General features: G+C 40.0%; 1 protein-coding gene, 1 long non-coding RNA gene and 1 pseudogene across 2 annotated transcripts in view; 2 read left to right on the plus strand and 1 right to left on the minus strand.

Moving 5' to 3' along the window:
- PARVA (parvin alpha) overlaps nucleotides 1-23,080 on the plus strand; it is a 146,867-nt gene that overhangs the window by 75,563 nt on the left and 48,224 nt on the right. Inside the window, exons 2-4 of the mRNA XM_015596631.2 lie at nucleotides 17,148-17,237; nucleotides 17,319-17,389; nucleotides 19,035-19,137. Of these exons, the coding sequence (XP_015452117.2) occupies nucleotides 17,148-17,237; nucleotides 17,319-17,389; nucleotides 19,035-19,137 (264 nt within the window). The remainder of the gene's footprint in view (nucleotides 1-17,147; nucleotides 17,238-17,318; nucleotides 17,390-19,034; nucleotides 19,138-23,080) is intronic.
- On the minus strand, nucleotides 584-17,151 carry LOC112469255. The gene is made up of 3 exons (XR_003042581.1): nucleotides 17,112-17,151; nucleotides 5,290-5,396; nucleotides 584-2,753 (listed from the first exon to the last, which is right to left on the minus strand). It is a non-coding gene; the product is annotated as an uncharacterized LOC112469255 (long non-coding RNA).
- Nucleotides 4,919-5,034, plus strand: LOC112469589 (annotated as a pseudogene).

Raw genomic sequence — 23,080 nt, forward strand, 5'->3', positions numbered from 1 at the left:
TATGGAGACCAATGGTGAGGAATACTTTCCTTGATATTTACTAGTTACTTATATATATATATATATTTTTTTCTTTATACGACTTGCCACTTAATGTATTTTATTAACTCACCTTAGGGGCTTTGGTAGACTGTTATTACGGATTTTTATAATGAAGTCATTATATGTTAAGAATATTAGTCTATGCTTACCACGTTAGTTGCATTATTTTTTCCAGATTGACCTTGTTCTTAGTTTCTTTCCCTGATCTGTCTCATTTTACAAAACAAGCTTGTGGTTTGCTCCCCTCATTCAGAATGTAGTTCTTAAATACCATGAAAAAAAAAATCAAAATCTTACTGTTGAAAATGTCTAACTTATACAAAGGTAGGAAGAAATAGTGTAATACATCCTCAATGAGCCCATCACCCTTTTCAACAATGATTAATCCATGGCCGATCTTGTTTCATTTATACCTCCCATCTGACCCTCAGCCCCTGCCAGAAAATTCTTTCACAGTGAATTCCAGACATATCATTTCAGTATACATATTTCAGTTCTAGCTCCTAAAGATAAGAATTATTTTTTAAAGCACAATTATATGACATGTAGACAAAAATGTAATTTAACATCTTCAGTTATTTAGTCTTCTAATTTTGATGATTTCATTTATCATTTTTACAATTTGTTGGAGTCAGGATCAAAATGTGGTCCATGTATTCCTTGAAATATATTTATTGAAGAAATCTAGAGAGTGTCCCACAGTCTATATTTTGCTAGTTGTATCTTAATGGTGTCAGTTAACATGTTCTTCTGATAATTGCATTTCCTGAAAATCGGTAGGTAGCTCTAGGACTGGTGGCAGTGTGTCTCTGTGGTGGTTGGAGGCAAGGGGAGGCATTACATTTTGTTGTTCTTCATTCATGAGGAGCCATTAGTGATCATTGCCTAGATACATTAATTCGTTAGGGGTTTCCAAATGGTTATATCCTAATTCATTTATTACATCATCATTTATTAGATAACATGGTTTGTAAAGATAAACTTTCCCTCAAGTATTTAGTCAGCCACAGTTACTATTTGATTTAGAATGACAGGAAAAAATATAAGCTTTTTTCTTTTGTTTACCAGTTTTCAAAATGAGTGGTTTTCTTAGCATCTTCCAGAGGTGATGAGAGAGGTGTTCTTTTCTTTTTCTAGTATCATTATGAACTCGTGGATTTAAATATATTCAATGTGTTTCAATCCATTTTAGTTATTATCCTTATTGGTGCTCTAATTTTTCTGTCTTTGGCCAGTAGAAGCCTCTTTGATACGACCTGACCTAGAAGAAATTCATAACTTGTTGGTTTTTGACAATAAGTTGTTTCAGGTTCATTTTGTATATTTTTTGCCTCAGATCTAGAATCATCCATTTCTCCAAGGAGCCTTGATTCTTTTTAATGGAAGATGGCATCATTATTTACATGCCGCAATCTAGGGGCTATGGGTATTGAGCACCATGTTTCTCCACCTACGAAAATTCATCGAAACCAATCACCACTAGTGCCTGACTACACTACTACCCATTGAAACCACCACCGCTGTCACCCCGACTGCCATCTCCACGCGGTACCCACCTTCTTCCAGGATCCACCTTCCAGTCTACATAACATCCATAAAATATTTTTCCTCCAACCATGCCACTAGCTCCAAAATGTCCTGCTTTGTAAAACATTTCATGGGCCTTTTTCTATTCTATCACTATCCTTTCTATCTGTTTGAAACCCAAGACAAGGGGATAGGTCATCATTTCTTAGTCTTCTCCAATTTTGCTCTTGAGCTCTCTCAGCTTGCCAAAGTCATTCTTGTTTCATTAGATCATCTCTGAGCAATCCCTCTCTCCCCTGGTGCTGATACACACTCACTGGGAAATGTGAGGAAGGGTAGACTGACAGCTTACTGAAGCTTACTAAGGCATGTCCTACTAGGCTGGGCATTGTGTGTGTGTTATGTTATCTACACTTTTACAAACCTGTGAGCTTATTGATTGTGACTCTTATTCAGAAAGGAAGAAAGTTAAGTAAGAGGCAGAGCTGGGATTAATCCAAAATCTCCCATGGATTGGCCAGAGCCCAGGCCAGCTCAGATTGCCTTATGCCGGTATACGTCCCATCCCAGGAAGACTTCTGCTTAGGTGGGAACACTAGGGAACCTTTCCCCAGCATCCTGCAAACTCACATAACTCTGCTTTTCTTATCCTTCAGTGGCTTCCCATTGTTTTCAGGATTAAATCCACACTTTCTGTGTTCTAGCCCTTGGCTTAACTTTGACACCCCATAGAAGCATTAATCTTTAGCAATCTTCCCCAAAACATGCCAGCTCTTTCACATGTCTTGCTCCCTCTTTCTCTGGCGAACTCCTCCTGCTTCTACTTTAAGAAGCAAATGAAGCATCTCCTTTAAGAAGTCCTCTCTGATTTCCACTGCCAGATGAGCTAAGTGATACTGCTTTGGTTCCCACAAGGTACCATGCTGTATTCTGGGCAGAGTCTTATTCATCCCTTTGACCCCAGGATCCAGCACAGGCCGGGGCCAGTAAAGTTGCTCGGCAGTGCTTTTAATGACTATTTAAGCAAATGAATAAGTGCATGGTACCAGCTATCCCGCACTTGCTCACATGGGTAAAAACTTACTTTGTTTAAAATAGTCTGTACAGTTTCTGGTGGCCTCTGTCGCTCTATGCTTCTGTTGTGCATGGTAATTTTTGTCCATAAGTTAAATTATGCTCTGGGCCTGGAAGACGAAACTGGAATGAGGCCCCCAATGCATTGCCTTGCACATAGTCAAGACTCAATAATTATCCATGGAATTGAATTAAATGGGAAGTTGTACAAAAGGAAGCTACAGTGAAAGTGTCAGGCATGCAATCAGCAGGATGCCAGACAGACAGTTAAAGCATCTCCGATTTTCTACAATTTCTTTTAATAGGTTCTCTGTACAGATTTGCTGTCAACATGGATTGTTGGTTTAGAAAAAAAAAACAAAACAACAGGGCGCTGCAATGGCTCTTGTGAGGCACAATGTCTGGCAGCATATTTTTACTTCTAATGTGATGGTCCCCAGATTTCCAGCTTGGGACAGGAAGTAAAAATGCTTCCAACTAAGTGACTCAGACCCTTATACTCAGAACTAGCACACATTTTCTCTATTTTCTGTTTTACTGCCTCCAGTTCCTTATCTTTCTCTTCTTAAAGCCCAGACCCACCCAAGTTTAGTGTTTGGCTCTGATGTAGGAGGTAGAGCCGTTTATTTGGCCGGGAACCCTGCTGGAAGGGGAGGACTGCTCAGAGCCCAGCGTTGCCACACTATTGATTGATTCAGTAAATGCACATTAAGCACTTATCGTGTGGCAGGTACTGGCAGTGCAGTGGTGGGCAAGGCCTCAATCCTCTTGGAGCACTCAAAATAATGGAGACAGAGGTCTTCAGATATACATACAGATGTATATTTACAAATGGTGGTAAGTGAGATGGAGAGAACAGAGATCTGTCCTGCCTACAAAAGGGTCTCATACCACCTTATTTATGAAGCCCTCTGTGGTCCCTCCTGGCAGTGCAAGGCTAGCCTGGTGCTCCCTTGTCACCTGGAGCCATGCCTGTGTCAGCCCACAGCCCACTCAGACTCTAGGTATATAGAACTGAGCTCCTAGGACAAGGGTTAGATATTTCCTAGAATAGTGTATGGCATACGGCAGGTGCTCAATCAGTGTTTAAGAGTAGGAGGAAGGGAATGAGTACATTTTACAAGTCCTCATTCTATCAGATGAAGGATTCCCAGGCTTCTCTCAGCACCGTGATCACGATGGTGTGGTGATGAACTAGTTCTAAAACTTCAGCTCTGTCCCCGAGAAGAAGGTGTCTCCTCTCCAAAAGTGTTGTAGGTGATGAATAATAAACAGAAACCTTCGGCATAGGGCCTGGCTGGTGGCAGGAGATCAGCTCGGGTTACCTCCTGTCCCCTGTTTTCAGAAGTTTCCTCAAGATTGTGCTGTGCTCCGGTGAAAGCAACCTGCCCACCCACCATTGCCTGGCATCCTGTAGACTAGACCTGAGCAGGGTCAGGACCAGGACTCACATCCTGCTCATCGCCAAGTCTCCAGCACGGGCACCTCAGAGTCAGGGTTAAGGAAATGTGTATTTTGAGTGGCAGCGGCGTAGTGTCATAATCTGAAGAACAGGATTCTGCAGCCCACCCCTTCTCATTTGCTTCTTCCATGGCTGGCAATTGACTCAACCTTCCAGACTCAGCCACTTCTCCCCAAGATTGGAAACCACCTAAATGTCCCACGGTTAAGGAACGATTAAGTAGCATATGTGCGTACCTTCAAGAGAGATTGAGGAAGCCGTTGAAAGTGATATTTTTGATGGCATACGGAAAGATAATAAGATTACGTAATATTATAAAAGGCTATGTGTTTATCCAGTATGTTTGTGTGTGTGCACGTGTGTGTGTAGAAAACAGAAAATCTTGTAAAAAATATAACGTTAACATTTTATCTCTAAGCAGTAGGATTTTCTCTTAGTTTTTTTTTTAATATTTTCAAAGTTATCTTAAATAAGCATGTTTTTCTTTTCTAGCCAGAAATAAAACAAGCCATTACTTAAAAAAACAGAAATACTGCTCAAATATCACCACCTTTTTAATCCGTCCTTACAGAGGCTGAGCCCTAATAGGGTGACCAGACAACCCATAGGACTTAGCATACACAAGATTCTTCCCCATGAGACCTGGCTTTGAGACCTTCTGGCTTTATGTGGGAATGCAGAAGTGGCCATGTTTTAGACATGGTCATTAAAAATGCTCTAATATAGGATGTGGTTCCATAACGTAGTGGTTAGCACATCTGCTTTACACGCAGAAGGTCCTGAGTTTGCACCTCAGTAGAGTCATGGTCCATGGTCTATGGCCATGCCACCCTGAACAAGCCCGATGTCTGATCTTGGAAGCTAAGCAGGGTTGGACCTGGTTAGTACTTGGATGGGAGACCACCTAGGAAGACCAGGTGCTGTAGGCATAAATAATAATAAAAAGAAATGTTCTAATATAAAACTGAAACAATATACAGTGTAGCGTTAAGGATGTAAACCCTGGAGCTAGCTGGCCTGGGATCAAATCTGGCTTTCACTCTATCTGTGTGGCCTGGGTCAGGTTACATAACCTCTCTGAGCCTCAGTATCCTTATCTGTCAAATGGGAATAATAGTAGTACCTACTTATTGAATCGTTGGAAGATTAAATGAGCTTTTTTTTTAAGTGCCACATCTACATACCTGGTACAAAGGAAGTGCAGTGTGTGTGTTCTCTCACCACCATCATCATCCTTCATTTTCAAGAGTTGACACAAACTGTACTCCTTCAGGATAAACCACTGACAGACCTTCAGACAAACCCAGAATAGACCAGTGAATTGATCCAAACAAAACACAACGCTGTGCTCACTCACCAGCTACACCCAGAGCCCTTGTTTCAATGGAGGCCACCACTTAGGAATTCAAGTGGACTAATATTTGATGTGGCATTTTTTATGCAGCAGTGAGCCACTGCAAAAATAAGTGACTGGCTGTTCAGGATTTATAAATGAGGATATAGACAGGAAGGTCAAAGAGCCACAGAGAATGAAATGAAGACACTTGACTCAGGTGATACCCAAAGATAAATCCAAGCACACCGGGTGCCTGGGGCCCTACTGGCCTTCTGGTGGCCTCTGCGTCCCCCACATGCTCCTCTATTGCTTCTTCTACCTTAGAAAGGCACTCTGCTCTGAGGACTTGGTTCAGAACTGGGTGGAGGTCCTTATATTGCATTGCAGTTTCTGTACCAGTCTTTCCCCTCCCTCCCTCCTCTAACTAAAGCATCCTCTGAACACTTATAGAGTGCTTGTTGTATGCCTGGCACTGTGCTGGGCTCTGAGGGCCACTCAGAGGCTGCCTTTCAGGAACCTACTTACCCCAGAAAAGAAGTACTTATTTATATTTGTATCCATAGCTCTTGACCCAGCCCCTGGCACCAGAGATGTCCACACATGTTTATGAATGGAAGAAATAGTGCCAGTTCTACACTGGCTGTCCTGGTCGTTCGTTGTAGCTACCCTTCACACATAATTAGCCAGCATCCCAGATCAAGCTCTGTGTACTCCTCAAGGCTGTTACAAGTGCTTAGGGTACATGGAGGCACACAGATGCACACATATGCACAATGGCTTGGCATTTTCTGTTATAGACTCCCAGGATGGCATATCCACACCATCTTTTGCTTAAGTAGGAGCAGACCTTTAAAACCAAGGAAATGGTTCTGGTTCTTAATCTAAAGAGATAATGGCAAAAGACAAAGAACAGTAATGTATTTGGTGAAGACCCTCTGTGCCTGTGCAGTGTTTTAATTAAACTCCCATGGTTTACTTGAGACCTCCACCAATGTTTCAATTCAGATTATTTTGACTGCCCAAAGCTAGCCAATGGCACATCCATCTCCCTCTGTGCTTACTGGCAATTGGAGGGCAGTTGAATCATGTGCTTGGCTGAACAATGAATAAATGTCCAGCCTTGGCAGCCTTCCAACTCTGCAGAGACTATAAAACTGACCAAGACAAAGACTCTCATGGAAACGATAAGAGTCAGGACTGTAGATCCCCTGTCAGCTCTCATTACAACACTAGCCTCTAAGTTCCCTTTTTTGGCTTCACTCCAAGGGCTAGATGTCAGAGCCTGGTGCATAACAGCTGTATCAAGTAGAGGGGAGTATGGTGAGACCCTGACAGTCTGCTGAGGCCACCATGGGCTGACTCCCATATTTACCTGATGCTCATGTACTATGGCTGCTGAATCAAGTATCCTTTTAGTTAAAAGTAATAAGACTCCTCTGGTTTAAAGGCTGAGGTGGAGAGGGTTGAGATTTTCATTTTCTTTTGGCAATCTCACACAGAAGAAAAAGGAACCCACATGTTGTAGGCAAGAATGAGTACTGAGAACAGAACTTGTCCCCTTAACCAGAGAGGCTGTTATAGGCAGGATAATGGCCCCCAAAGATGTCCAGGTCACAATCCTTGGAATCTGTGAATGTTATCTTACATGGAAAAGGCAAATAAAAGTTGCTGATTAAATTTTGGTTGCTAATCAGGTAACCTCTATAATGAAGAGATTATTCTAGTAGCCCCATGTACTTACAGGGTACTTAAAAGTTGAAGCTGTCAGAGTAATGCAATGTGAGAAGGATTTGACATTCCCCTCCATTGCTGGTTTAAAGACAGAGGAAGGGCTACAAGCAAAGGAATACAGGTGGCCTCTAGAGGCTAGAAAAGGTAAGAAAATGGATCATCACCTAGAGCCTTCGGAAAGGAACACAGCCTTGCCACCAAAGTGATTTTGTCCAGTGAGACCCATGTTGGACTTCTAACCTATAGAACCATAAGGTTATTAAATCTGTGGTGTCTCAAGCCACCAACTTTATGGTAATTTGTAACTACAGCAATAGAAAACTAATATAAAAGTCCATGGTGTGAAGACCCTAATCAGGGACCAGGGATAGACATCATTTCCAGAAATTAATGATTATTAAAGAGAGCACTGTACCTTCAGTGATGGTTGCACAGATGGTAGGACAGAACCCTTTTTGGGAAAGCAGAAATGACCCTACCAGACCTCCAAGTAATGAGGAAGCCCTGTCTTCCCATTCTCAGCCCTGGAAACAAACAACCAACCATGCACTTGTTCCTAGAAACCTGGCTTTCACTTGGGAATGAATACAGGTTGCATTGTAGGGCTTTGAAATGGTCTTTGTGTTTTGCCTCCTGTACAAATGCTTCCATAGGGCTCAGCTGATGTGGATAAATTACCTCTGTCTCCTTGGGGATGGAAGAGAACATATGTGTTCCTTAAAATCATGGATTTCTCCCCAGTGAACACTACGTGTAGTTTGAAAAATAGTAAATTTGGGTTGATTTTTTTAAAAAATAGACTATTTTTGCAATAGTTTAAAATTTACAGGAAAACTGCAAAGATAATGCAGAGTTCCATATGCCCCACACCGTTTTTCCTCTTACTAACATCTTCCATTAGTACGGTACGTTTGTTACAATTCATGAGCCAGCATTGATATATTATTAACTAAAGTCCATAGTTTATTTATATTTCCTTAGTTTTTACTTAATGTTCTTTTTCTGTTCCAGGATCTCATGCAGGACACCACATTATGCTTAGCCATCACATCTCCTTAGGCTCCTCTTGGCTGGGACATTTTCTCAGACTTTTCTTGTTTTTGATGACCTTGAAAATTTTGAGGAGTACTAATGCAGTATTTTTTAGGATGTCCCACTACTGGAATTTGTCTGATGCTTTTTTTCATGATTAGGCTAGGGTTATGGATTTTGGGAAGGAAGATCACAGAAGTGCTGTTTTCATCACATCTCATCAAATCCCACGATTTATGACTGTGATGTTGGCTGTGATCATCTGACTGAGGTAGTGTTTGTCAGGTTTCTCTACTATAAAGTTACTCTCATTCCTCCTTTCCATATTGCACTCTTGAGAAGGGAGTCACTCTGCAGATCCCACATTTAAAGAGTGGGGGTTTATGTTCTCTCTCTTTGAGGGCACAGGATCTACATAAGTTATTTGGAATTCTGCAAAGAAGATGTGTCTCCTCTCTCCACTTATTAGTTTATTCAGTCATTTATATCAGTATGGATTTATGGATACTTATTTTGTGGTTTGGTTTATAATCCAATACTACTTTATTTTGTTGCTCAAATTGTTTCAGCTTCCTTACTTTCTGTTTCCAGACTCACATTGTATATTTCCTGTATTTTTCCTTTCTAGTCATAGAATCAGCCATTTTTATAAGGATCCCTGGTTCCTTTTATTAGAGAATAAAAATCTACTAGAAATCAAGGTCTGGGTACTAGCTATGTTTACTGCTATTGGACTGTCATTTCTTTTAGGCCTTCTTAGCTAACAGCAAGGACATATATGTGTATACTAACCCGTAGTACTAACACATATCTCTAAATATTTCTATATGTAATCATCTGTACCTATATTAAATATGAGTTCTTGTTGATGTCTCCAACTCTAATCTATTACCACATGGATCATCCTAGCCTTTCCACTTGCTTCCCTGTAACCTCCCAGTCTAACAGTGAGAAACCTGGTTTCTACCATCCACCATCCATTTACTTAATTGTTCAGTTCCAGTATACATGTATAGCAATATCAGAATTGTTAACCCATATCCCCATGTGAAATTATTAACTAGAATACAGTGCTTATGTGCAGTTCCTTTTGCCTTTGGTTTCACAGATGCCACTTATTTCCAGTGATGCTTAGGTCAGCACTGTTCCTCTAACCTTCAATGAGGTGGTCTCATCCATTTGTAATACAATTAGAGTCTATCACCACGTCTACATTCCATCCTTGAATCTCCAACCTCCTAAATGACTTTTTTAAGTTTACATTCATTAAGGTTTACTTCTTGCACCACAAAGTTCAACTCCATACAATCATGTATCCACAATTGTAGTATCATACAGAACATTCTCAACATGTTAAAATTTTTCTGTACTTTGTCTATTCAGCCTTGCCCCCAAACCCCTGGCGATCATACTGTCTCTATAGTTTCACCTTTTCCAAATGTCAAATAATTAAATCATACATTATGTAGCCTTTCCAGAATAGCTTCTTCGACTTAAGAAGTGTACATTTAAAGTTACTCCATATCTTTTCATGGCTTTATTGTTAATTTCTTTTTATCACAAAATATTATTTCATCATATGGATGTACCACAATTTATCAGTTAGCCTGTCGAAGGATATCTTGATTGCTTCTAGTTTTGAGCAATTTAGAATAAAGCTACTACACACATTCACATGCAGGGTGTTTTGTGAATGTGTTTTCAAATTAATTGAGTCAATACCTAGGAACATGATTGCTGGATTATGTGGTAAGACTGTAGCTTTGTAAGGAACTATAAAACTGTCTTCCAAAATGGCTGTACCATTTTGCATTCCCAACAGCAATGAATGAGAGTTCCTGTTGCTTCACATCATTGGGTATTATCTTTTGGATTTTAGCCATTTAAATTAAATGGGTAGTGATCTCTCATTGTTGTTTTGTCATTCCCTGATGACAAATAATGTTGAACATCTTCTCATATGCTTATTTGCCATCCGTATATCTTTTTTGGTGATCTGTCTGTTCAGATCTGTTGCCCATTTTTTAGCTGTGTTTTCTTATTGTTCAGTTAGAGTTCTTTGTATATTTTGTATACGGGTCTTTTATCAGGTATGTGTTTTGTAAATATTTTCTCCTAGTTCATGGCTAGTCTTTTCATTCTCCTCACAATATCTTTTGCAGAGTAGAAATTTTAATGAAGTCCATGTTATCAATTTTTCTTTCACCGATTGTCCTTTTGATGTTGTATGTAAAAACTCATTGCCAAACCCTAAATCACATAGATTTGCTCCTGTGCTCTTTTTAGAAACTTTATAGTATTGTTTTATATTTAGGTCTGTGATCGTTTTGAGTTAAATTTTGTGAAAAGTGTATGGTCTATGTCTACATTAAATTTTTTCATATGGATGCCCAATTTTCCTAGCACCATTTGTTGATAAGGCTGTCTTTACTGCATTGAATTGCCTTTGCTCTTTTGTCAAAGATCAGTTGAATATATTTGTACGGGTTTGTTTCTGGGTTCTCTATTCTGTTCCATTGATCTACATGTCTATTCTTTCACCAATACCACACTATCTTGATTACTATAGCTTTATAGTAAGTCTCAAAGTCTAATAATGCCAATCCTCCAAATTTATTATTCTTCCTTGGTATTGTGCTGGCTACTCAGGGTCTTTTGCCTTCTTTTTTATAAACTTTAGAATCAGTTTGTCAATATCTACAAAATATCTTGCTGCGATTTTGACTGAGATTGCATTGAATCTATAAATGAAGTTGAAAAGATGTAACATCTTAACGATATTATGCCTTCCAATGAATGAACACTGAAAATCGCTCCATTTACCTAGACTTTCTTTGATTTTTCTCATCAGAGTTTTATAATTTTCTGCATATCCCTATACATATTTTGTTAAATTTATATCTAAGTATTGCATTTTTTGATGCTACCGAAATTTTTTTTTTTTAATTCTAATTCCTATCATTCATTTCTAGTATATAGGAAAACAATTGACTTTAGTATATTAACCTCATATCTTGCACTTTACCAGTTCTAGGAATTTGGGTTTTGTTTTGTTTTGATCATTTCTTTGGGATCTTCTACAATCATGTCATCTACAAAGATGGTTTTATTTCTTCCCAACCTGTATACCTTTTATTTCCTTCTCTTATATCGTATTAGCTAAAATTTTTAGTGTGATTTTGAATAGGCATGGTGAAAGGAGCTATCTTTGCCTTGTTCCCAGTCTTAGGGAGTAAACATCTAGTTTCTCACCATTAAATATGATGTTAGCTGTAGTTTTTTGGTAAATGTTCTTTCAGGTTAATTTTTCACATAAAGAAAAAATTGTTGAGATTTGCTTATCAGACAATGTAGTTCTCTCTAGCTGCCAAGATCTTCTTTGACAGCCCTTGAGCCATTTAGAAATTAAGGGAGCTTTACTAGCATTCAAAAAGACCAGAAATCCATCATCCAAATCCTGATAAGGATCTAGAACAGACTAAATATCTCATTGGGCCCCACTTGCACTGAAGGAGAAAAAACATCCTAGCTATTCTCTTGCCCTTCCTTGGTATGCTGTTTGTTTGTTTTTATCTGTGGACACAGGGAGCATGGTCCAGGGAGTACTAGAGAATAGATAAGTTCACAGTTCTTTACACTCTGGACCCCACCTACTTATTTGCCCCTCTGTTCCTTCCCCACTTTTCCCCTGCGCTCTCCCTACATTCCTGGTGCTCAAACATAAGCACCAGCCTCTTAATACATACCCTATTTCTCCATACTTTGCTGTTTTTACAATATGCATGCCTTTTGTGAGGCACCTGTGTCAGATGAAAATTTATGTTTTTTGAAGTTCAACTCAAATGTCCCCCTTTCTGGAAATCCTTCCCTGTCTTTCCCATCCAAAGTCAGCCTGTTTCTCCTGAGCCCCCACGGCCCTCCAGTTGCATGTCACTCACTACTGAGTGCAGCATACTGCATGTTGTGTTTATGTGCCTGCCTCACTCACCTATGAGCAGATTGAGGGAGACCCATGTCCAATCTCCACAGCCTTATCTCCCATGCTGGCACAAGGTCTGCTTCAGAGGAGGATGCCCAGTAATGTTTATTGGTTGAATGAATGAAATTACTGGCCTTGCATAAATGGACCCTTTTACACTCTTAGAATCCTCTGTCCGTTCTTCCCTCCGTACTTGTTTTCTGCCTGGTGTTCGAGTCCTTATACCTATTTCTGGAATGTAAGAGATGCCTGCAGCTATTCTGTTTCTCATGGGAAAAAAGGAAAATTATCATTCATTACAGATCTACTGTATTCATCCATGAACTTTATAATCCTGGTGTCCACTGTATCATTTGGGGAGTTCAGAATCCAAATCCCAGAAAATGCCAACTCAACTGGCTTAAACAATAAGAGAAATTAATATATCTCTTGTAACAAGACATATCAAGCTAGGGTGGCTTTAGGGATGGTGGCTTAACAGTATCAGCAAGAACCTCCTCCTTTCTTTCTTTTCTGCCAACTTTATATATTAGCTTTTTCTTTGGGCTGATTCACCCCATGGCTACAAAATGGCTGCAGCAAATCCAGGCATAACATCCTGATACAATAATGGTTAGAAGGAGAAAGATTTGTTCTCATTCATGGGCCTCTCTTTAAAATGGAGGAAAACTTCTAGAAGCGTCTAAAACTTTCCCTTCACAGCTCATTGGTGAGAACTGTATCATATGACAATGCTTGAGCCAATCACTGCTAAAGAAGTTGAGATTATCATGATTAGCTTAAACCAATCAGCATCTCACATAGAGGCAAAGGAGGGAGGGATATACACTGGAACAAAATGATGATTCTTACAGCAGGGAAAAAGAGTAAAATAAATATTGGGGAGGAAACCCTCAGTGTCAGCTATATCCATCCTTTTTTCATAGAGAATTATTTTATACTGAATTTCAGGTTAAGTCACTCATATAAGGTCCCACAGCTGATAAAAATTGAAGGATTTAAATCCAGCCCCTTCAAACTCCAAAGCCCATCCATGTACTTTTTCTGCTGCACAGCTGGACTCAGAGCCAGACTTCATTTTCCAAAAAAAGCCAAAGCCCCGTTTCTCATGGCGAGCGCTTCAGGAGTTAAGGCAATCACCCTGCTTTCCCAAGCCGACCTTCAGCTGGGCATTTAATCTGTTTATTAAGTTATGACTAATGGCACTGCGAGACACCAAAGGCTGCACATTCAGACCTAGTTTTAGATTGTTAGAGGAGGTTCGAGGGATAAACATCATATTTATATTCTATGCCGAGAAAATTCAATTGCAGCTCTTTCTTTTTCAGAGTGCAGGATTGGTGAGGGGCTTCTGCTGGCTCCTGCTTTGGTTTAATAGAAATGAAACCTCCAAAGCAGGCGGGCTGTTTTGGGAAAGTGGCCACTAATGCGGCCTCATGGGGCAGGGGCCAGGCCTGAACTGGGCAGTTTGCATATTCACTTTTACAAACAGTTGGCTCCGAGTCAGCAGTTAATGGGACAGGAATGATGTTCCTGTACCAAATCATTTCCTGCAAAAAACATTTCCAGTTGCAAACACATCTCAGCTTTTCTTTTCGGGTTTGTTTTGTCTCTCTGAGTGAATTAAAGAGGCTGGGCAGAGGGGAGTGTTTCTGATTGGGGGTTTTTCATCTGAAAACATTTTTAACAATGATCTTCACGTTAAAAAAAGATCCCTTTCAGACCTGCCTTTAGGAGTCCTGGCTGTGAAGATTGCATTTCTAGTCACATGTTAGAGGTGTAAATATTTCTATAGTCACAAGTTGGCTCTGGCTGTACAACAGTCTTGGGAGAGATGCGGCTTTTCTCTCCTTACAAAACATAAGCTGAAAATGTTGCCTCCGAAAGGTACACATGCGCACATGTGCACACACACACATATACACAGGGTCAGGCCAAAATATAATTTTTTTCCTGAGGACAAGCTGAAATCCTTCTTTGCACTCTATGTACTGCTTTGGCAAATTGTGCTTCAACTCGTAATTTGTGCTATTGAAGGATGATCTGAACAGTTTTGATTATTCATTTATTTAACAAATAGTTCTTAAGTGCTTACTGTGCATGAGGTAGTGTTTTAATTAATAATAATAGCATACATTTACATAGCTCTTACCAGGCACCAGGGACTCTTCTAAGCGTGTTACAAGTATTAACTCATTTAATCTTCTTAACAACCCTAGGAAGTAGGCAATATTATCATTCTCATTTTGCAGATAAGGAAACTGAGGTATAAGGGGCTGCTGAACTTGCCCAAGATCATATAGCTAGTGATTCTGGATTTGAAGCTAGGAAGTCTGGCTCCTCTTTGGGGATCTAATAGTAAATAAGAGAAAAAGGGCCACTCTTCCCACAGCTTATTTCCTGGTGGGGGGAGATAGATAATAGACATGTAAATAATAATTTCAGATCATGAGTGCTTGAAGAAAATAAAATGAGAGGGAGACAGGAAGCTAATCAGAGAGTCTTATAGGTCTTAGGAGCTGGGGTTTTATTTTGAGTGTGATGAGAAGCCACGGGAAGTCTTAAAGCATGAGAATGTATGATCCTATTTATGTCTTTATATATCGTTCTGATTTGCTATACAAAGTAGACAGAGGTAGGGAATATGCATCAGAAAGCAGATAGGTTAGAAGGTAGCTCTGGTTGTCCAGGTGAAAGATGACCTGAACCAGGCTGAAGTAGTAGTAGTGGTAGAAGTAGTAAGAAGTGGTTGGAATTGGGTCCTGGTTTGGAGATGGAGCTCACAGAACTTACCTATGCATTGGCTACAAAAGATGAGAAAAAAAAAGTTAAAGATGATTCCTCGGATTTTGTCTTAAACCACTGTATACATGGTGGGGCCATTTATTAAGGAGGATAAGAACAGGGGAAGAACAGTCTTGTATCATTGTTGTTATGGTGGGAGTAAGGGTATTGAAAATCATGAGTTCTGTGTTGGACGTGTAAATTTAAAACCTCTATTAGTAGACATGAGAGGAGACATCGAGTAAGCCTGAAGCTCAGGATCAAGTCTAGGCTGGAGATTTAAATGTGAACATCAGCCTTTAGATATATGAGCTCACCTAGGACAGCACCATTCAGTTGAATTTCCTGTGATGGTGGAAACCTTCTACATCTGTGCTATCTAGTATGGTAGCCACTAGCTACATGTGTGCCATTGAGCAATTGAAATGTGATAGGTACAACTAAGAAATTGAATTTTTAATTCATTTAAGTTGAAATAGCCGGATATGGCTAATGGCTATCATCTTAGACAGCACAGACCTGGGGGAGAATGCAGATAGAGAAGGTCCTGGTCTGCAGCTAATTTATTCTCTATCCAGTAAGACCAGCCTGCACCCACCTTTAAGCGTAACCTTATTTCCACTGCCCATTGTTTGCACAGCAGTGCTTGTTAAGTAATGGAAATCTTGCTTCTTGGTGAGAAACAGCCTGGAAAAGAAGCTGCCAGTCCTACGAGGAATATTAGAAGAAATTACAGAAGTCTAAGGAATCAGTTCTTTGCTAGAAAACAAATGCAGCCCTATACTTATAGAATCATTTAAGCCTTGAAGGTATTGCTTATATTTTTCATTATGTTTTATGAGGGAGAATTATATAGAGTGGTCGGTGTTTGTGAACTTGGAGATTCAAGACGGTGACTGGCTGATCTGCCATATGAATGTCAAGGGCCCACAGCCACGGGACTAAATGCCAGCTTCATAATGCGAGTTGTGTCTCTTTGGGGTAGACTGTGTTTCACTCTTTGTTAGGCAATCTCGTTCTCCATCCAACTGCAACCATCAGTGAGTTTGCTAATATGAAAGAACTCTTTGTAAGCAGCTGCCTTGTGCTTAAGAGTTCTTGCAAGTATATACTGGCAATCGGTGAGGCCAGAGTCAATAAAAAATAGAATAAAATGGAAAGATGGGACATTGTTTCTATTAAGGTTGATTGCAGCTGCCATGGTAGCTCTTTAAGAACCTTTTTCTGACCAACGCTTTCAGAGAAAATGGTCTTTTTATGCTTAGTTGGTGAAAAGTAATTATCCAAACTAGAATTGAATAGAGGTGAGAGGATTTAAGTCACTGCTTTTCGGAGAGGTAATCCAAGGTCAGTACTCAGCAGTGTCTATCGCACAACTAGTCTTCTGATTTTGTGGTAGGATTTTTTTTTTTTTTTAATGCTTCATGTGAGAGATGGGTGCAGGGAAGGGATCAGGCTGGGAGTCTTTAGTGGTCATTGACCTATTTTTATTTTTCTTGAGGAAAGTAGCATTGTAGGTTTCTAGGCTTTGGAAACTACAAAAGAACTTGCTGGTCATCCAGTTGAGCTCTTTGTGTTCAGCTGAGGAAACAGGTCTAGAGAGGCAAGGTGCCCACCCCCGGGGCCCACAGCTCATTACGACCGAAGGGACGGGACCAGAGCCCAGGGAAGAGGCCAGACTGAGACATTCTCAAGCTGTGGCTGGGGTGGGGTGAAAGAGGGAGGTAGTATAATCAGAAAATCCTCAGGGAAGCCAAATCAGGAGAGAGGTCACAGAAGGCTTGAACCGAGAATGGAGATGACTTACAACATAAATGTAGCCTTAACGTGGTGACCTCATTCATCCAGTCAACAGCCGTGACCAGAAAGCAAGCAAGGAGGCAAAAAGCAGACTTAGGAAAGATGTCAATGTCCACCTCACTTCCACTTATTCTGAGATCATTTCTGAGAGAAGGAAGACATCTCCCGTTTTCTCCGAGGGAATGCGGTGATAGTTGGAAAAGGTGAGATGAAAGGGACAGTTTGGTCCTTTTAGCAAGAAGAGGTAGAGAATCAATTGCAGGCAAAGCCACAGCTGAAACCGAACCTTCATGGTTTTATTTCTCAGTATCAGTATAGAACATATTTGTTAGAGAGCCACTTACCTGCTGTCAGGTGACTGTGCTTCCTTCTCCTTGCAGTGTCAGAGCTTCAGGAGGAGGGCATGAACGCCATCAACCTGCCTCTCAGCCCGATCCCTTTTGAGCTGGACCCTGAGGACACGATGCTGGGTATGTGGGCCTCTTGTTCTTTGGGGTGGCCTGATGCCGTCGAGTGGAACCACCCCCACTGACCTCCTTTTCTTTTTAAAGAGGAGAATGAAGTGCGAACGATGGTGGATCCAAACTCACGCAGCGACCCCAAACTTCAAGAACTGATGAAGGTAAGAAGAAATTAGGAGGGGCTTCCGGTGCTTCCCAGACTCAACAAGTGTCTATAGACCACCTGCTCTGTACAGGCACCACACAAGGCACTGCAGAGAATAAAGTCATGACAGTCCCTGCCTGCAGGCAGCTCAAGGTCCAGTAGATGGACATCTAAAATTTAACAAAAGTGGGACATGACAAATGCCTAACCAGTTATGTTGATCATAAGCATCAGAGAAGTTTGTGCAAATAAGCTCACATTTGCTAGGGTCACACAGTCCCTTTCACTGCTTTTCTCAAGGACCCTCAAAAACTCCCTGTAAAGTAAGAATCGGTATCATTCCCATTTTACAGATGACAAAACTAAGTCTCAGAAAAGTTAACTGGTTTGTTTTTGGTCACAGCTGAGTAGAGGAGATGGAATTCAAAAAGAAATAAATGAGATTAAATGAAATATTGTGCATAATGCACCTGGCACAGGGGTTGGCATGTGGTCACCCCTCAAAAAGTGTTATTTCATCCCCCTTCTATTTCTTCATCCCATGTTTTTCAACTTCTCCAAGCTCCACTTAAGACAAAAAGGTACTGTGGATGCCAGAGTGGTTCATTCAAAATGCAAATCCGAATATGTCATTTTCCCATTCCAAATTTAGGTGCAGTTTCCCATCAACTGCAGGTTGAAGCCCACACTCCTGGGGGTGGTATCTGGGGTCTCCATGCTCTAGCTGCCTCTTCAACCTCAGATTATCCCCTGCCTAGCAACATGTGGACACCAGACCTGCTTGTGGTGTCTCCCCATACACACTGTGCTTGCTTCTGCCACTTCTCACTGCTGTGCCTTTACTTATGTGGGTCCTTCCAACCACTCTTCAGAGTGGGGTCAAATGGGGTCACGTCTTCCAAGGAGCTTTCTATAAACCCCAGTGCTATTGCTCAGCCCCTCTGTGTGCTGCCTTGGTCCCTGCATTTGGTTCTGTCATTTAGTTACCCCATGATAATTCTGTCTTTTCTAAACAGTGAGTTTATAGGAGTTAGACTGCCTCTTTCATAATTGTACCCCCAGGATCCAGCACAGAGTGTGACATGTAGCAGGTATTAATAATGCTGGGTGAATGGATGGGTAATGGATGGAAGGATGGACAAAGGAAATGGAGGAAGAGAGGGGAGGGAGGTACACACACAGAGTTAGGGGTAAAACTGGAGTTTCAATTCTAGTTTGTGTAACTCCAAAGCCCATACCTTGCCCAGATGGATGGAAGGATGGAAAAAGGAAATGGAAGAGTGGGGAGGGAGGTACACACACAGAGTTAGGGGTAAAGCTGGAGTTTCAATCCTAGTTTGTGTAACTCCAAAGCCCATACCTTGCCCAGTACAAAGCCACACAGCCAAACACTGTGTGCATGTCGCTTGCCATTAGGGTAAGGATTGGTAGGGAACCGGAATATATTAGCAGGGACACTAGTGCCACCAGCACTAGAAGAGCTTATACCTGAAAATTCTCAGGACCATTGGGGCTCATACTTAAAGGCTACTTGTCCACAGCCTGGGTCATATGGATAGTTCTGCTGCTTTCAAAATATGAAGTTTATTTAGCTTTTAATTGTCCAGGATAAGAACGCTGGTCTCTAAGAACATACCCTGTGACTCTTATTCTCTCTCTAGGTATTAATTGACTGGATTAATGATGTGTTGGTTGGAGAAAGAATCATTGTGAAAGACCTGGCTGAAGATTTATATGATGGACAAGTTCTGCAGAAGCTTTTTGGTAAGAGAATTGAATGCCGCAGTGGATTTCTTTAATAGCAGGTAGATGGATCACTTACTCCTAGTGAGTTCTCAGTTCATAGCGGTTTACCTAGACTAGAATAGGACTGTGTACAGTAGTGTGGGAAAACAATGGAGCCTTTAGATGTCCTCTCAGAATCTGTTTTACATGAATGAATTGCAGAAGGGGTCTCAATGACCAGGTGGGTCTGCTGCCCCCAGCAGTAGAGGGTCATCAGCTTGGTAGATGAAAAGACTACACTATACTAGAAAACATGCCTCATCTGCTTTAGAAAATTGTGCACTTGTGACCTCTGTAGGTTTACTTGTGTGTGTGTGTGCGTGCGTGTGTGTGTGGCGGGGGGTACATGTATGGGTTTGTATACCTGTCACCCATGGACATGTGTATGTGTGTGAGTACATGTGTATGGATCTCTGTGACCTATGGAGCTGTGTATGTGTACTTCTGTGACTTCTGGGTGTGTGTGTGTGTGTGTTCCTCTGTGTATCCCTTTCTAGGTTGGATGCAGGTGTGTGAGAGTATGTGCCTGTGGGATGTATGGCCTCTGTGTTTGTCACCTCTGTGAGGTATGTATCTCTGTATCGGTTCACAGCTGTTTATATAAAAATGTAAGGCTGTGGGAGGAGGGAAAGGAGAATTCGGGGGTGATCATAGTGTTGAAGGGACAAATTCAACTTGAATGAATTCGGACTTCTCCTCACTGTTTTCTCTTGTCCAAACCTCTGCTCCAATTTCTAGACTCCACTCTTCACTGCCCACCAGGCACCTGAATGCATGGTTCTCTCCCACCGCAGAGGTCTGGACAAGAGAAAATGGTTATTGGATTAAAGTTATGTATTTTGGGGAAGCAAACCACAGAAAGGATGTTTCCTTCTCATTGCAGCATAGCAGGGAGCACATAACATTAATATCTTATTACTAGTTACTGGAACCTTAATCACTTGGTTATGATGGTGTCTGCCAGATTTCTTCTTTGTAAAGTTACTGTTTTCCTCTTTGTAATTAATTGATTTGGGGGAGAGGTAGTTTAAGTCTGCAAATATCTTGTTTCTTCTTAAACTTCTCCCACTAATTGCAAATGGGTGGTGCATGTCTGCCACAATTATTAATGTGGTGGTCTAGGGGAGATTTTCTATTTTCCTTATTCCTTTTACATTTATCGATTGGAATTCTTTAAGGAAATGTTGTCCCTTCTTCCCCATTTACTTATTCTAATAGTATGGACACAAGGATTCTTATTTTACACTTTACATCTTAAACCAATAGTATCCTTATTCATTTTTTGCTGACATACTTCCAACTCTGACCCTTGTAAGCTCTTCCAGGTTGGCTCCTGGACACTTTCAACATGCTGTCTCTCCTTTTTTTTTTTTTTTTTTAGCTCTTCCTTACTTTCTGGCATCATAAGGCATACTAGGCTCATCTTATGTTTTACTTACTCTGGCCCTGGAATCAAACTACTTCTCCAAGGAGCCCTGGTTTCTTTTACTAGAAATAGTATTTAGAAATCAATATCCGGGCATATTAGTAGTGATTTTTTTTAATAATCACAGTTGATATACACTATGTTATTCATTTCAGATGTCCAACACAGTGATTAGACATTCATATAATTTATAAAGCGATCACCCTAATAAGGTTAGTACCCACCTGACACCATAGTTATTATAATATTATTGACTATATTCCCTTGCTGTCCTTTACATCCCCATGACTATTTTGTAACTGCCAACTTGCACATTTTAATCCTTTTCACCTTTTTCATCCATCCTTCCAACCCCTCTCCCACCTGGCAACCATCAATTTGTACTCTATATCTACGAGTTTGCTTCTGTTTTGCTTATTTTGTTTTTTAGATTCCACATATAAGTCAAGTCATATGGTATTTGTCTTTGTCTGACTTGTTTCACTTAGAATAATACCCTCCAGGTCCATCCATGTTGTCACAAATGTTAAGATTTCATTCTTTGTTAAGTCCGAATAATATTCCCCTGTATATATGTACCACAACTTCTTTATTCATTCATCTATTGATGGACACTTAGGTTGATTCCATGTCTTGGCTATTGTAAATAATGCTGCAATGAACATAGGGATGAACATATCTTTTTAAATTAGTGTTTTGGATTTCTTTGGATAAATAACCAGAAGTGGAATTGCCAGGTCATAAGATAAATTTTAAATTTTTTCTGGAATCTCCATACTCTTTTCCATAGTGGCTGCACCAATTTGCAATCCCACCAACGGTACACGAGAGTTCCATTTTCTCCACATCCTTCACAATACTTGTTTGTTGACTTATTGATGATAGACATTCTGACAGATGTGAGGGGATATCTCATTGTGGTTGTGATTTGCATTTCCCTAAAGATTAGTGACGTTGAGCATCTTTTCATATTTCTGTAGCCCACTCATATGTCTTCTTTGGAGAAATGCCTGTTCTGGTCCTCTGCTCAATTTTTAATCAGTTTATTTGCTTTTAGGTGATAAGTTGAATGAATTCCTTATATATTTTGGATATTAACCCCTTACTGGATGCATCCTTGGCAAATATCTTCTTCCATTCAGTAGGTTTTTTTCATTTCATTGATGATTTCCTTCTTTGCACAGAAACTTTTTAGTTTGATGTAGTCTCATTTGTTTATTTTTTCTTCTGTTTCCCTTGCCTGAGGAAACAGAATATTGCTAAGATTGATGTTACAGAGTTTATTGCCTATGGTTTCTTTTAGGAGTTTTATGGTTTCAGGTCTTCTCACATTTACATCTTTAATTCATTTTGTTTATTCTTGTATATGGTCTAAGGAAGTAGTCTAGTTTTTTTTTTTTTTTTTTGCATGTATCTGTCTGGTTTTCCCAACACCATTTATCGAAGAGGTTGTCTTTACCCTATTGTATATCCATCCTCCCTTTATCATAGATTAATTGACCATATAGGTGTGAGTTTATTTCTGGGCTCTCTGTTCTGTTCCACTGATCTACATGTCTGTTTTCATGCCAGTACCATGCTGTTTTGATTACTATAGCCTTTTAGTATAATTAGATATCAGGCAGCGTGATACCTCCAACTTCGTTCTTCTTTCTCAAGATTGCTTTAGCTATTTGGGGTCTTTTGTGGTTCAATACAACTTTTAGGATCACTTTTTCTAGCTCTGTGAAAAATGCCATTGGTATTTTGATAAGAGATTACAATGAATCTGTAGAGTGCTTTGGGTAGTATGTTTATTTTAACGATGCTAATTCCTTTCTGTAAGCAGGGTATATGCTTCCACTTATTTGTATCTTCTTCGATTTCTTCTTTCAATGTCTTATAGGTTTCTGAATAAAGGTCTTTGACCTCCTTCATTAAATTTATTCCTAGGTATTTTATTCTATGTGATGCAATTGTAATTGAAATTGTTTTGTTGATTTCCCTTTCTGATAGTCGATCACTGGTACATAAAAATGCAACCAATTTCTGAATATTAATTTTGTATCCTGCTACTTTATTAAATTTATTTATTCTAATAGTTTTTTGGTGTAATCTTTAGGGTGCTCTATATATAATGCAAATTATGACAGTTTTACTTATTCCTTTCCAATTCAGATGCCTTTTATTTCTTTTTCTAGTCTGATTGCTGTGCGCAGGACTTCTAATACTATGTTGAATAAAAGTCATGAAAGTAGACATTCTTGTCTTTTTCCTGATCTTAAAGAAAAAGGTTTTCAACACTGAGTATGATGTTAGCTGTAGGTTGTCATATATGGCCTTTATTATGTTGAGGTAAGTTCCATTTATCCCCACTTTGCTGGGAGTTTTTACATAAATAGATGTTGGATTTTGTTAAATGCTTTCTCTGTGTGTATTGATATGATCATATGATTTTTACCCTTCACTTTATTCATGGGGTATATCACATTGATTGATTTGCAGATATTGAACCAA

Source organism: Pteropus alecto, unplaced genomic scaffold (assembly GCF_000325575.1).
Source record: "Pteropus alecto unplaced genomic scaffold, ASM32557v1 scaffold461, whole genome shotgun sequence".
Classification (NCBI taxonomy): domain Eukaryota; kingdom Metazoa; phylum Chordata; class Mammalia; order Chiroptera; family Pteropodidae; genus Pteropus; species Pteropus alecto.